This window comes from Capricornis sumatraensis, chromosome 6 (assembly GCF_032405125.1).
Source record: "Capricornis sumatraensis isolate serow.1 chromosome 6, serow.2, whole genome shotgun sequence".
Taxonomy (NCBI): Eukaryota; Metazoa; Chordata; class Mammalia; order Artiodactyla; family Bovidae; genus Capricornis; species Capricornis sumatraensis.
In genome coordinates this window covers 112,180,176-112,195,603 of record NC_091074.1, presented here as the reverse complement: position 1 = coordinate 112,195,603, position 15,428 = coordinate 112,180,176, and the positions used below count along the sequence as shown (strand labels likewise).

Genomic DNA, 15,428 nt, shown 5'->3' with positions numbered 1-15,428 from the left:
TATTTTGGCATCTAGTATTACTGCTTTAAGTCTAGAAAATTTATTATCTTAGTGATTTAAAAAAATCTGAATGAGGCTTGAAACTTTGAGTCCAGTTCTGAGAATATGAAGAAATACTATGTCATAAAAAAAAAAAATCGGGAGATTAACAAATGATACTGAGGAGCTTAGAGGGCTACAGTCCATGTGGTCACAAAGAGTCGGACACAACTGAACAACTAACACTTTACTTTCCACAGTATTATTAACTAAAGTACAGATTTTGTTCAAATCCCACAGATTTTATGCTAGTGTTCATCATTTGTTTTCATACCTTTTTCAAGACTCCGCATTGCATTTAATTGCATGGAGCAGCTTCAGCTGCATGCAACACATTCTGGTAAATTCTCTTTTCATTTTTATTCTGTTGCAAATATTTTCTAATCTTCCTTGTGGTTGTTGCTTTGATACACCCATCATTTAAAAGTGGACATCTAATTTCCAAATGCATGGGATTTTGTTTAAAATATCTTTAATATTAATTTCTCATTTTATACTAATTTCTCATTTAAATACTTTCTTCTCTGCAGTCACCCTCTGTTTTTTTCAGTCTAACTTTACTGAGGCTTTCAATGGCTAAGTTGAAGGTCTCTCTTGGTAAATGCCACATTGCACTTGAAAATATGTGGGTCATTTTCAAATATCTTTTGATATTGAGTTCTAATATAATTCCACAGTGATAAGCGAACAAACTCTGTATGATTTCAATATCTTTAGACTGTGAACATTTTGCAGCTTGTTTTCCATCCCTGGCTGTGTTTCAGTGTCTCCTGGCTTACAGTCTACGGGCACTTGAATAGAAACTGGTTCCTACTATTATGTGAAAATTGTATAAATCTTAGTTATGTTGAACTGGTTTCCAGTGCTTTCCGTGCTTTTCATATCCTCCTACTTCTCTGCACGTTCATTCTGTTAATTTTTGAGAGTTTGATATTGAAACTCCAACTAAAAATCTTAATTTATCTACTTAAAAAATAATTTTCTGCATTTTCCAAGTTTTGTGTAAATGTGTTATCATACTTTCATAATTTAAAAAAAATTTAAAGTAGAGAGGACCTGCAGTATCACTAGCAAGAGTTTGATCTTTGGAGACAAACAGATCTACTTTATAAAAACTCCCATTAAATATTTCAATGGAATGAACACTGTCTAGTTTCCTAAGGCTGCCATTAAAAGACCACCACAGAGTGGGTGGTGTAATAAAACAAAAATGTTTCCTCTCCCAGTTCTGGAGGTTGCAAGTTCGACAGCAAGTTGTCAGGAGGGCCGCATCCTTCCTGAAGGTTCAAGGGGAAAATCCTTCCTTGTTCTTCCCAGCTCCTGTCGGCAGCCCCTGGCGTTCCTTGGCTTGCTGCCGCCTCGTTCCAGTCTCAGCCTCTGTCTTCCTGTGGCCATCTTCCCTGTATGTCTCTGAGTCCAAGTCTCCCTTCTTTTTGTCTTATGAAGACATCAGTCCTTGGACTGAGGTTTCATCCTCCTCTGGTAGGACCTCATCTGAACTAATTACATACGCATGTAATGTGTCTGAGGTCCCAGGTGCACTTGAATTTGTGGGAAGGGGACTTTATTCAACCCTCAGGAAATACAGTCAGCTCCCGCCATGTGCCAGCTACCATCCTAGTGCTTTGCAAGCATGACCTTCTTCAATCCTTGTGACAATATTCTGAACCAGGAACTGCTACTATCCCATTTTCAGATGAAGACACGGATGTGGTGAAAGGTAAAGTCGCTCACCCAATGCTGCCCTCTGCCCCAGTGAGCAGCACAGAGAGCAACCTGGCTCCCGAGTCCATGCTCTCAGCCACCCCCCAAAGCTGCCTGTCTATAAAGGGGAAAAACAGCACTTGCTTGTTGGGGCTGTTGTGGGGATGAGCCATTTTAGGGCAGGTGAAAAGTACTTATGCCTAGCTGGTACATACCAGAGGCTCAGTGCATCGAAGCTGTGGACATCAGCAGCAGCATTATTATTATTTTGACTATTAATATTATTTGCTAGGGCTGTGGGAAGCCACCGGTCAGAGAAGGAGCTCTGGGGACAGGATATCTGAGCTCTAGTCTTATCTTTGCCATGGTGGTGGTGTTAAGTCGCTCAGTCAGGTCCAACTGTTTGCAACTCCATGGACTGTAGCCAGCCAGGCTCCCCTGTGCATGGAATTCTGCAGGCAAGAATACTGAAGTGGGTAGCCGTTCCCTTCTCCAGGGCATCTTCCCAAACCCAGGGATTGAACCCGGGACTCCCACCTTGCAGGCAGATTCTTTACAATCTGAGCCACAAGGGAAGCAAGCTTTGCCATAGAACAGCTTATAGTCTTTGCTAACTCACTTACTCTCCCCAGGCCCTAGAATTTTGTGTATGGTAAACAGGCCAGTTGGGCTTGTTCTCCTGGCTTACAGGTGGAATGACTCAGCAGAAAGGGCTTGGGCTGCTGGTCTCTCCCATCCTGCCTGACACAAGTGAGGAGTTTCTGGGGAAGCCCCTGTGATGCCTGAACCCAGCATCCAGCTGCACCCAGGCCAGGTTGCATTTGACCAGCGGCTCCTCTGAAACAGCTACCCTGGCCCCTGGGGACTGTGACCCCGGCCAGGGTACTAAAAGGGATCGATTGGCCCTGGCCTTGGGGCTCTGATTGGTCCTGGCCTAGCAGCTCAAACAGCAAGGTCACCTACAGCCGCAGGCCCCAGCCCCAGCCCCAGTCTGTAGCTGCCTCGAGCAGGGAGCTGGTGCCTCTTCCATCCCCAGACCAGCCAAGCCTGTGAGTGACACCCCAGACAGAGGAACCGGAGCCATGCGGAGTCTCAGCGGCCTGCTGCTGTTACTGACTGCCTGCCTGGCGGTGAATGCCAGCCCCTTGGCCACATTGCCTGATGACATTCAAGTGCAGGAGAACTTCGACCTGTCTAGGGTAAGGCTGGCGTCTCTGGCAGTGATGGCGGGGTGTCTGAGCTGCTGGGCCTTGCTGGCGGGAAGGGGCAAGTCCTGTGTGCCTTGGGGTCTCAGTCTCTGCATCTGGAACTCCAGGGGTGGGTCCCTCAGGGCCCTTCCTGCTACTCAGACTGTCAGGACTTCACTGAAGCTGCACCTTTGCACTCACCCTTTTGTGGGACTATGGGCTGCCATTCTGAGTCAAAGATCTTGAAGTCTGAACCTGCACTTTTGGGCTCCAAGGGAAATCGTGCTCCAATTAAAACCCACCCAGAGAAGGCTTCTTGGAGAAGGCAATGGCACCCCACGCCAGTACTCTTGCCTGGAAAATCCCAGGGACGGAGGAGCCTGGTGGGCTGCAGTCCATGGGGTCGCCAAGAGTTGGACACAACTGAGAGGCTTCACTTTCATTTTTATGCATTGGAGAAGGAAATGGCAACCCTCTCCAGTGTTCTTGCCTGGAGAATCCCAGGGATGGTGGAGCCTGGTGGGCTGTTGTCTATGGGATCACACAGAGTCGGACACGACAGAAGCGACTTAGCAGCAGCAGCAGAGAAGGCTTGGTGCCAACCAAGCCCATCCTGTTAGCCCATCCTGGGCCCTCTGCCCTACCTGTAGGATCATGGGGAGAAGAGGAGCAGGACAGAAATCAGGCCGGTGGGACTAAGTGGCTATGGCAGGGTGCTGTGCAGGGGAGGCTGCTGTCCAGCCCCAGCTCTGCCCAAATCACTGGGTGACCTTGAGCAAAGCCTGTCCCTCCACCGCCACCCCAGTTTCCTCTGACCTTTGTAGCCGCAGTATGGATTTTGTTTACGTTTAGGGATGAGGAAGGGTTGTGGGGAGTGGGGCATGAGGAACAGGTCTCTGGTGGTCTGGGATGGCGAAGGGTCTGCAGACACCTAAGGGCTCTTTCTAGAAGCGGCAGGCTTGTCCTGGGTCAGGCTCAGCTTAGGGAAAGGAGTTACTTTCTAACAGAGGTATGGGCTGTGTGCAAGGTGGTGAGCATCCCTGGAGGAGTAAGAGACAGGACTCCTGCTCTTGGGGGGCAGTGGCTGATGGTGACCTTGGGGCATGGGGATTTGGACCCTGTCCAGTGAGCAGCCCAGAGCCTGCATCTCAGCAGAGTCAGGCCCCCTGCCAGCGGGCGGGGTGGGGTCTACCTGCCATCTCCCTCCTAAGCCAGCCATGATGCCTGGAGCGCCATCATCAGGACTCCACCTCCCTGGAGGCCTCGTAGCCTCCAGTTACCTGTGAGACATGATCACTTAGGAGGAGACGTCACTGAGAAGGGAGAGGGGCACAGATGCTCCCCCCGAGTCTTGTCCAGGTCCAGATCCTGAGGGCTTGTGGCTGCCTCCTAGATCTACGGGAAGTGGTTCAATGTGGCCGTGGGCTCCACCTGCCCGTGGCTGAAGAGGTTCAAGGACAAGATGACCATGAGCACAGTGGTGTTGAAAGCGGGGCCGACGAGCAAGGAGATCAGCGTCACCAACACTCACAGGCGGTGAGTGGGGACGGGGTTGGGGGACTGGGACCCACCCCCATCCCCACCCCCACCCTGGCTTCAGCCTCCACCCTGTCCTGGAAAGTGGCAGGTCTCTACTTTCAGCCAGGACTCACTCCGGAGGGCCAGACTTCTCTGCTTCCCACCGCCGGGGCAGCCCGTTCTAACTGTCCCATCTACACCTCAAGGGCAATGCCCCCAACACTCCGCCTGTTTCCCCATCTACTCTTGCCCCTTGGGCTTCCGCTAGCTCAGCAAAGGCGTTTCTACACAACCTGGAAAGCTGGGTGCAGGCGCATGTCTTAGACTCTTCTTTCCTCTGCCACAACCGTTCGGTCCACCATCCAGCCTTGTCCCCGCTCTTCCTTATTCCGTCCAGTCTGTTTCCTTTTTCCCTCTTCACCTCTACTGCCCTGGACCAAGTCACCTTCACCTTTCTTTCCTACTGTTATCTACAGTAGCCTCTCTACATTTCTCCCCACCTCTAACCTCCAACTTTCCATCCAATCCATTCATCACCTCGCAACCAGAAAGGCCTTTCAAAAACTCCAGAGTTCCTTCCCTATTGCCCTTGAGATAAAGTTCAACTCCTTCAACATAACTTTCCAGCCCTCCGTGACTCCGAAGAGCTCACTGTTCCCTTCCCCACACACCTACATACTCTCTGACCCACCTAGCTGGATCTTCTTTCAGTTTCTGGAACCCTCCAATCTCTGGGACTTTGCATCAGATATTTCTCCTACCTAGAAAACCTCTCCCCACTTCCTACGCTAATTCCTATGGATCCTTCAGGACTCAGGTTCTTTGTTGCTTCCTCCAGGAAGGCCTCCCTGACTCCCTCCACCTATCCAGGTTCAGGTTACATGCCTTCTTTTGTGCTCTCTGAGTACCTCACACTTCCCCCCATGTGGCAGTAACCACACCGACTGCATCTGCCTCTGGCCTGCCCACCCCCCTCATTGGATTTTACAGTCCAATGCTCCATGACGGGACAGGGTCTCCCCTGCCTTTCTGTGTATCCCCAGCCTGTCGCACAGTGCTTGGCATGTAGATGATGCTCGTTAAATATCAATAAGATAAATGATCATCATTATAACAATAATGGGCTTCCCTGGTAACTCAGCTGGTGAAGATAGTAGCTAATGCATGCATAGTACTTACTCTCTGCATAAAATATCTCATTTATCCCATATGAGGTAGAAACTATCATTATCCCCATTTCTCAGATGGGGAAAATGGGGCAAGAGAGACAGAAAGTAATAAATGCATTAATGTGTTAATGAATCGTTCTGATTTCCTGGTGTATACGTATACTGTGCTGATTTTTGGTGCTGGATTTAACCAAGAGGATAGCATCAGTTAGCGCCTTTTTCCTCCTCAGTCCCTCTGCTCTCTTCTGTGAAACAGATGTCTCTCAGGACTGGTGTGAGAATTAAACCAGATATTTGGAAATACTACTTTTCAAATTACAAAAACAAAAAAAAACAAAAAACCCTGTATTTGGAAGGACCCTGTAGGAGAGCGGGGTGTCAGGACAATGGTCTCTACCAGATATTATCTTCCTTGTGGTTTGTTCATTTCCAGGAAAGGTGTCTGTGAATCGATCTCTGGTATTTATGAGAAAACAAGCACTGATGGCAAGTTTCTGTTTCACAAAGCCAGTAAGTTGAGTCAAAGGGGACTCCCACAGTTCTCTCCTTCACTAAAAAAAAATGCCTGATGTCTTAAGCTCGCTTCCTCTCTGCCCCTACAGCCATTCCTCCCATTTTTCTGCAATGTCATCTACCCTCCCTCCAAATTTCCCCCTCCTTCTTCTCTCTCTCCCTCTTTTCTCTTTCTGTGTCTCTAGCTCCTACCCCCATGACCCTTACCCCACCCATGTACACGCTCATCAAGTGCTGGTTTTAAGTGATGAGCTGAACACATTACTGAATTCAAGTGATGGTTCTGAATGCTGAGGATAACATCAAGATTTCATCACTCTTCCTGTTAGGCATCTGCAATCAACTGATAAAAACTTGCTAAGCATCTACCATGTACAGAGTATATGGTGCTAAGGGATAGATGTGGACATGAATTTATCATTAATCCAGCAAATGTTTATTGAATTTGCTCTATGCATCAAATAATCATGTCAGAGCTTTAATGTTTGGATAGATGAATGGTTGGATAAATAAATGAGTGAGAGAATTAAAAAATGGTAAGTGAATGTATGTGTGATGGTAGATTAGTTGAGTAATCAATCAGTCATTAAATACATAAACTGATGGGTTAACAGATGGAGGAAAGCAAGAAGGAAAGAGGGAGGGAAGGAAGGAAGGAAAATGGATGTATTTATGGACTGATGTACAGAGAGGACGCACAGATGAAATGATGGTGGATGGTGACGAATCTATGGAGGAGATGGATGGAGAGAGAGAGTGAAGATGGACGAATAGATAAATGAACATATGCAAAGGATGCGTGGACAGAAGGATGGATGAATAGATGATATGTGGGTCAATAGGTGAAGGATCTCAGGACAGAAGCCTTCTGACCGCTGATCTCTTTGTTTTCCTTCATCTTCCATGCAGAGTGGAATATCACCATGGAGTCCTATGTGGTCCACACCAACTACGACGAGTATGCCATTTTTCTGACCAAGAAATTGAGCCGTCGCCATGGACCCACCATTACTGCCAAGCTCTATGGTAAAGGCCTGCAGCTGGGGGTGGGAGGAGACCTGTCATTGGGGAAATGAAGTGGGGAAGTGCAGGGAGTTTTGCTGTTTCCTTCCAACAAAACTCCAGTTATGGGAAAAGTGAAAACGTTTACTCTCCCTGTAGGAGGTAGAGCTCAGTCTCCCATTTGAGGTTGAAGCCTCTTCTTTTGAGCTCAAAATTTCCAGAGAATTCTAGCATCTCTGGGCCCTTAAAGAACTGCTCTTGTGCTGGGTGGAGAGCTGGGAGACCCAGAATGGAGAGCCTGGAAAGGCTCCTCCTCCTCTTCTGGAGCTGAGCTTTCCGTAAGGGTGCTGAAGAGACCCAACTGAGTTGATGGGTCTCAAATGTCCCCGAAATGAAAATCCCCAGGCAAAATAATGCCAGGCCCTGGTGGCCCTGGCCCCTGCTGTTCTAGGCATCTCCCCTTGCCTCCCACTTGCAGGGCGTGAGCCACAGCTTCGGGAAAGCCTGCTGGAGGAATTCAGGGAGGTGGCCCTGGGTGTGGGCATCCCCGAAGACGCCATCTTCACAATGCCCGACAGAGGTAATGGCACCCCACCCCCTCACATTTCTGTCCCCTTGTCGTCCTCTGTGGCCCCCGGAGAACATCCCCCCAGCCCCTGGGTCTCTCCCACCACCCCTTGAGGTAAGCTGAGCTATAGTTCCCCTCCTCTCTTTATAGGAAAGGCACTCTGGGTCCCTGGACTTGCTCCAGGTCACTCGGCGTGTGCCTGGCAGAGCTGAGACTAGAGCCAATTCAGCACCCACTCTGCTGCCACCTGCCAGGTGCGGTGACAGCAGGATCCAGGGCCACCTCTTGGGAGGCAATTGAGGGTGGGAGTTAGAGCACCAAGCTTCAGACTGAGCTGGGCAGCTTCTGGCGGCTTTCAGAGCCTCATTTCCTCATCTGGAAAATGGGGATAATAATGTCCCCCCTTAGAAGCTGCTGTGAGGGGTCAATGAGATAAAGGCATTAAATACAGTAGCACCATACGTGGTGTTTAGTAAGTGCTGGATAGATGCCAGCCTTGGAATGCTGGTGGTGGGGAAGGGGTGGAGACGATAGAGGTGTGGCAGCAGTGTAGCCACCAGCCCGTCACTTTTCCAGCGATGCCCTTCAGCAAGCCATGCGGGTGGAGCCGTCCCTGCAGGGGGCTGATGCACGGGACAGGTCCCAGCGAGGGGGCCCGCCCGCCACATGGCCATTAGTTCTGCGGAAGAAGCAAAGCCTGTTTGGGTCTTACTCCCTCTCTCTCCTGTCCTCTGACTCAGGTGAATGTGTCCCTGGAGAGCAGGATCCAGTGCCCACTCCACTCTCGGTGAGCACCTCTGTTCCCCCAGCCCAGCCCAGCCCAGCCCAGCCCCACCCTGCCCGCTTAGGCTCCCCTGCCCTGCCGGTGGGTGGGGTTGCTGAGAGAAGGCAGTGATGGGCAAGTCAGACCCACCTGGGCTCAGTTCCAGTTCTGCATGGGGCTAGTTGCTGCCCCATGTGATGTCCCTTTCCTCATCTGTGGCATGTATTAATTACCTTTACCTTGCAGGTGCTGGAATCCAGTGACGTTAGAAAAGTGCCTAAAAGCAGTAACAGACTCAATAATGAGATAAAGATGCTCAACACTCAATAGATGAAAATAAAGTCAGTTGAGCTCTGAAAAACAGCAAACTCGAGAGCAAGCAGTTTCTCAAGCCAATGCCTCTCCTTTGCTGACTTTTGATTTGGGGGGCTTCCTTCTGTTTAATTTTCCTGCCTTTTGCCATACTGATTAAGGCTTCATTCTTTCTCTGATTATTTGGAAATTATATATACTAATTTAGACTACTGTTGTGTCTATATATATGTGTGTGTGTGTGTAAAAGTACATATATTTATTTTAGAAACATATTTTTGAAATTTTTTTCATTTTAATCTTTATTTTTTTAATTATGAAAGTATATAACATATATACAAGGGACTTGGAAAACACAGAACAAGGTTACATATGTTCCACTATATATTACAATTATTTTTTTAAATAGATAAATTAAGGTTTGTAGTTGGAGTTTCAATATCAAACTCTCAAAAATTAATAGAATGAATATACAGGGAAGTGGAAGGAGATAATAGACCTGAAAAGCACTGAAAACCAATTCAACATAATTAAGATTTATATAGTTTTCACACAACAGCAGAATATAAATTCTATTCCAGTTCCCATAGACTATAAACTAGGAGACACTGGAACATATCCAGGGACATAAGATGAAGTGCAAAAATTTCATGGTCTGAAGATACTGAAATCATACAGAGTCTGTTCTCTTCACTGTGGAATTATGTTAGAAATCAATATTGAAAGACACTTGAAAATAATCCACGTATTTTCAAGTGCAATGTGACATTTACCAAGAGAAATCTTTGACTTAGCCATCGAAAGCCTCAATAAAGTTAGACTAAAAAAAAAAAAACAAAACAGAGGGTGACTGTAGAGAAGAAAGCATTTAAATGAGAAAATAGTATCAAAATGAGAGATTAATATTAAAGATACTTTAAATAAAATCCCATGTATTTGGAAATTAGATGTTCACTTTTAAATGATGGATGTATCTAAGAAGCCATAACAAGGAAGATTAGAAAATATTTGTAATAGAATAAAAATGAAAAGAGAATTTGTTGCATGCAACTGAAGAAAATTTTTAAAACTGAAAGAAAGCAAAAAAGGACAATACTGTCCTATTTCCACATAGAATTCGCACTGTTAACATATTTCTTTGCTTCCCTATTTTTAAAAAATTAATTAATTTATTTTAATTGGAAGCTAATTACTTTATAATATTGTAGTGGTTTTTGCCATACACTGACATGAATCAGCCATGGCCATCCTGAACCCCCCTCCCCCCTCCCTCCCCATCCCCTCCCTCAGCGTCATCCCAGTGCATCAGCCCTGAGCGCCCTGTCTCATGCATCGAACCTGGACTGCTGATCTGTTTCACATAAGATAATATACATGTTTCAATGCTATTCTCTCAAATCATCCCACTCTCTCCCTCTCCCACAGAGTCCAAAAGACTGTTCTATACATCTGTGTCTCTTTTGCTTTCTCACATATAGGGTCATCATTACCATCTTTCTAAATTCCATATATATGTGTTAGTATACTGTATTGGTGTTTTTCTTTCTGACTTACTTCACTCTGTTTAATAGGCTCCAGTTTGATCCACCTCATTAGAACTGGTTCAAATGCACTTTTTTTAATGGCTGAGTAATCCTCCATTGTGTATATGTACCACAGCTTTCTTATCCATTCATCTGCGGATGGACATCTAGGTTGCTCCCATGTCCTGGCTATTATAAACAGTGCTGCGATGAATATTGGGATACATGTGTCTCATTCAATTCTGGTTTCCTCGGTGTGTATGCCCAGCAGTGGGATTGCTGGGTCATATGGCAGTGCTATTTCCAGTTTTTTAAGGACTCTCCACACTGTTCCCCATAGTGGCTGTACTGCTTTTTTGTTTTTTTAAGAAAAATTACCATTGCTACTATAAAGCTAACATAGTCTCATCATAAAGAATTAAAACAATGCAGTATAAAAAGTATAAAAAACAAGTTTTGAAAAATTGCACCACCTAGAAACTCTGAGCATTCACATTACTCCAGGAATCTTGACCTGTATAAACCTAGAGAGGGGCAGATGGAAGGAAAGTTGGATAGACAGATGCACAGATTTAGATATGCTGATATTAAATGGAATTGCATTCCAGATGCTACTCCTGAATTTGAAAAGGCATTCACTGTTGTTTTACTTGAATTAAAAAAAAAATCTGAAGTTTGAAGGTTTAAAAAAAAATCTTCAAATAAATATTTATCCTTGCCAAGAGGTTTATTTCTTAAAGAATGCTCCTAAGTCAAGGTTGGGCTTCCCTTATGGCTCAGCTCGTAAAGAATCTGCCTGCAATGTGGGAGACCTGGGTTCGATCCCTGGGTTGGGAAGATCCCCTGGAGAAGGGAAAGGCTACCCACTCCAGTATTCTGGCCTGGAGAATTCCATGGACTGTGTAGTCCATGGGGTCACAAAGAGTGGGACATGACTGAGCGACTTTAAATGTGAGTGAACGCTTTCAGAGGGTGTCTACTGTCTCTGGGACTTGGCAGACAGACGTCTCTACTCTCAAAACTGCGTTCCATCTCCTCTTCTGTTTTTCTTTTATTCTGTCCAGACTGGTACCATTCCCATTCTGTTCTGTCTCTGCAATGCCCAGACACTTAGTACTCATTCTATATTTTAATGGATTCTACATTCTCTCCTAGTGAATACAATACAGCTTCACCATTCCTGAGTTATTATTTCTATTAATCTCTTAATGCCATTTCTTCACAAACTGCTGTGTTCAAGGAAGTTTTAAGTATTTGAATCCTGGAATTCTTCCCTGTTTGAGAATATCTTCCCATTTCCTTCAACCTTGAATGAGATTTCTGAAGTGGGTCTGGATAGTTTCTGTTCTGCTTCTTTTTATCTGTCTCTTGCCTCGTCTGTTTTAGCCAGTTGTTTTTGTTGTTTGGTTTCGAAGTTGTGTCCAACTTTTTCGACCCCATGGACTGTAGCTTGTCAGGCTCCTCTGTCCATGGGATTCTCCAGGCAAGAATAGTAGAGTGGGTTGTCATGCCCTCCTCCAAGGGATCTTCTCGACCTAGAGATTGAACCCTTGTCTCTTGAATTGGCAGGCAGATTCCTTACCACTAGTGCCACCTGGGAAGCCCGATGCTTTGGGAAAAACAGGCCATTCATCAGCCTAGTAGCTGTGTTTCTGTCTACACCTTGATCTTCAGAGCAAATGGCTTTTACATTCCCGGGGTCCAGGGGAACAACTGAGGCTAGGTCCCTGAAATAGCTTCTTCTGTTTTTTCCCCAAGAGGGCTCGGCGGGCTGTGCTGACCCAGGAAGAGGAAGGCTCTGGGGCTGGACAACCAGTAACTAATTTCAGCAAGAAAGAAGGTGAGGATCACTCCCTGTTTTTTTTAAACCCCCTTCTGCCACACTCGAGAGAGGAAGGGCCCACAGCTGGTTCACTCCAGCAGCCCTCATCACATGAAGTCTTTCTTATTCTTCTATTAGAATGAAGCAAAAGCCTAGAAAAGGCAAATCCCATCCTCTGCCCTGTGCCAGACATTGTTGAAAGAGGGGATCATAAGGCGTGGTCCTTGAGCTTAGAAATATTCAGCTCCATGATGAGAAGCAAGTTCTTGCCCTGTCTGTTTCACTTAGTGGCTTCCTGGCCTTGGTTTTCTCAACTGTACAATGGGATAACAGCCTGCTGAGCTGACCTCAAGGGCTCTTGTGGGAACACATGGAAAAATATGTGAGAATACTCTGTGTAGTTGATAGACTGATCACTCTTCAACTCTTTCAACAAACATTGAACCCTGACCCTGCTTCGCCCCCCAGACTCTCTGCTGAGCACTGGGATCATGGAGACAAACACATCTTCTGGTCTAGTAGAGGAGGCAATCAAGGAAGAAAATAAGAGACTTGAAAGAGGAGAGTGAGCTAAAGAGTTGAGGGAGCTCAGAAAAGGGAGGGGAGGAGTGATCAGGGAAGACTTCCTGGATGAAGGAGAATTCACGTTATGTCCATTTATGGTTTATGGAGGAAGGCATTCTAGCATTCTATGGGCAGGAATGACGAGAGCAAAGGCACAGGGTTGGGACATCAGGCAGAGAGGTCAGGCTGCCAGCATGCATGCTGGTGAATGTAGCCTCAACCACTATCTTTACAGAGCTGCTGGGCAGACAAGACAAAAGCGGGATGCTTGGTCTCTGGGCCATTGGTAACGTCTCATATTATGGCACGGGTTTTTGGAGTCCAACAAATATGACTTGGAATCTTAGCTCTAGGTAACCCCGAGGAAATCTCTTTGCCTCTCAGGGAGTCAATTTCCCTTACCTTTAAAACAGGCTGAGAATGATTCCTTTTAATGCAGAGATGAAAACTAAATGAGGTGATTCCCCTTTGAAGTGTCCAGCCTGGTGACAGGCACACAGTCAGCACTCAGCGAGCGCTGCTGTTCTGCCCCTCCACAGATTCCTGCCAGCTGGGCTACTCACAGGGTCCTTGCCTGGGGATGTTCAAGAGGTATTTCTATAATGGTACATCCATGGCCTGTGAGACCTTCTACTACGGCGGCTGCATGGGGAATGGCAACAACTTCCCCTCGGAGAAGGAGTGTCTGCAGACCTGCCGGACCGTGGGTGAGTGCCACCCCACTCCCGCGTCCCCTGCACTGCCCACTCCTGTCCTCCCAACAGACCACCTGCCCACTGTACAGGTAGCTAACAGAGGATGCTCAGGCGGTGGGATTCCAGGGCCAGTTTCCTGGAGGCACAGGAATTAAGCGCTTGGGTGTGGGGGACCCCCGGCACGTAGGTCTTCCAGGGGCCCGATTTCTCAATCTATAGGAAAGGTCTAGGCGTTCCAGGTGAGTAGGGTCTCTGCCGGCTGTCTCAGGTCAGTGATCACGAGGTTTTCTAATGCTCTGCGCCTCCCTCCCACTCCGCAGAGGCCTGTAACCTCCCCATAGTGCATGGGCCATGCCGAGCCGGCATCGAGCTCTGGGCATTTGATGCTGTCAAGGGGAAGTGCGTCCGCTTCATCTATGGGGGCTGCAATGGCAATGGCAACCAATTTTACTCGGAGAAGGAGTGTAAGGAGTACTGTGGCATTCCTGGTGAAGGTAGGAGGCCCCACAACGCCGGGCGGGGCTGAGGGGCCACCAGAGTCTGGGTCAGGAGCCCTGGTAGGCAGTAGGGATCTGAAGAGCTGAGTTCTGGACTCTGTACTGGTGACCAGCACACCCACTCTCTCAGTTTCCCACCTGTAAAAGGGGCCAAGCCCAAGGCCTTTCCCCAGCTGGGATGAGGCACCTGGGGAGGTGCTGGCCTGTGCAGAGGTGGGGTGGGTTGAGTGGGGCAGACGTGGGCTCCAGTCCTGGCATTCATTGCCACATTCAGGCTGGCCACATCGTTACTCAAACAATTCAAATACTTCCAGTCACTGCTCCCTGAAGGCTCAGACCTCTGAATCTTCTCAGTCCACGTCTGTCCCTGTTACAGTGCTTGCGTGCTCATTCATGTCTGCCTCTTTGTGACCCCGTGGACTGTACCAATTTAAGTCTCAGTTTTCTCTTTTGTAAAGTGGGACAAAGGACCCACTTCCTAGGCGGCACAGTGCCTCGCTTGGTTCATACCCATCTAGCAGCAGCCAGTACTAGTAACGGTGGCAATGCTGCGAGGATAACAAGAATAGCATTCCGAGAAGCCGCAGCTACTAAGATTTCTGTGCCTTATCTCCCCACCGGAAAAACGGTGCCTAAAGTAAATCAGGAGGCAAAAAACCAGGTCATCCTGTGGAATGCATCTTGGAGTTACCAAGTCACCCCGCAAGCAGAAGTTTCTGGCCTCAGGCTCAGGCTCGAACTCAGTCCCAGCTGCCTTCCCTCCTCCATGAGGCATCCCCATGCCCTGACCGCCCCCAACCACAGGCCCTTGGGTGACCCCACACCTACTCCCTGAGCCTCTCTGTGTCCACAGCGGACGAGGAGTTGCTGCGCTTCTCCAACTGACCGGCCCGCAGGCCAGAAGTCCACAAGGCAGCAGGAAGTGGGAGGGTCAGAGTCCGCCCCAGAGCCCTCAATAAAAACCGAATTGTAGACTCCTGAAATTCCCTGTCCTGACTGTTCATCACGAAGTATAATGAGATTGGGGGGAAGGGAGGCCAGCTGGGGAGGGGGCATGAACTTTCCCCAGAGATGAAAAATGTGTGTGTGGGAAATGTAATAGAGCCATCTTCAGGACATGAAATTGGCTATGCAAATTACGAAACATAAATCACAGTTCTGTATAAAAGGATATTATTTTGTTTTGTTTTAATAAAGCCAGGAGAGAAAAGAGGTAGCAACTCTGGATACTTGTTTCCCGGAGAGGTTTGGCGGAGATCATCAGTGGCCCAGGGTCAGAAGAAATTACCATGCCTAGTGTGTGCCCAGGGGGGTCAGGTAAATGCCCACAAGTGCCTAGAAGAATTCCCCTGCCCTTGGCCACACAGAACCCCTAGCCACCCACCCCTGCAGCCTTTTTTTGTTCACAGCCATATCGCCAGCGCTGTTCCTCCTCAAAGGCCCTGGAGGTACCATCTCCTGCCATCCTCACTCTGGCCCTTGGCCCTGGAAGGAGAATATTCATTGCCCTTTTTATTGTGTCCAGGACAACCATCTGGCCCTGGACCACAGC

At 47.6% G+C, this 15,428-nt stretch overlaps 1 protein-coding gene across 1 annotated transcript; it reads left to right on the top strand.

Annotated features, from left to right (window-relative positions):
* Positions 1-2,683: 2,683 nt before the first annotated feature.
* On the top strand, positions 2,684-14,875 carry AMBP (alpha-1-microglobulin/bikunin precursor). Its single transcript, XM_068973728.1, has 10 exons — positions 2,684-2,942; positions 4,324-4,466; positions 6,051-6,127; positions 7,040-7,156; positions 7,611-7,712; positions 8,441-8,487; positions 12,057-12,138; positions 13,224-13,391; positions 13,700-13,873; positions 14,730-14,875. The coding sequence occupies exons 1-10, from the start codon at positions 2,826-2,828 to the stop codon at positions 14,759-14,761; spliced, it is 1,059 nt and encodes a 352-aa protein (XP_068829829.1). The 5' UTR covers positions 2,684-2,825; the 3' UTR covers positions 14,762-14,875.
* Positions 14,876-15,428: the final 553 nt, after the last annotated feature.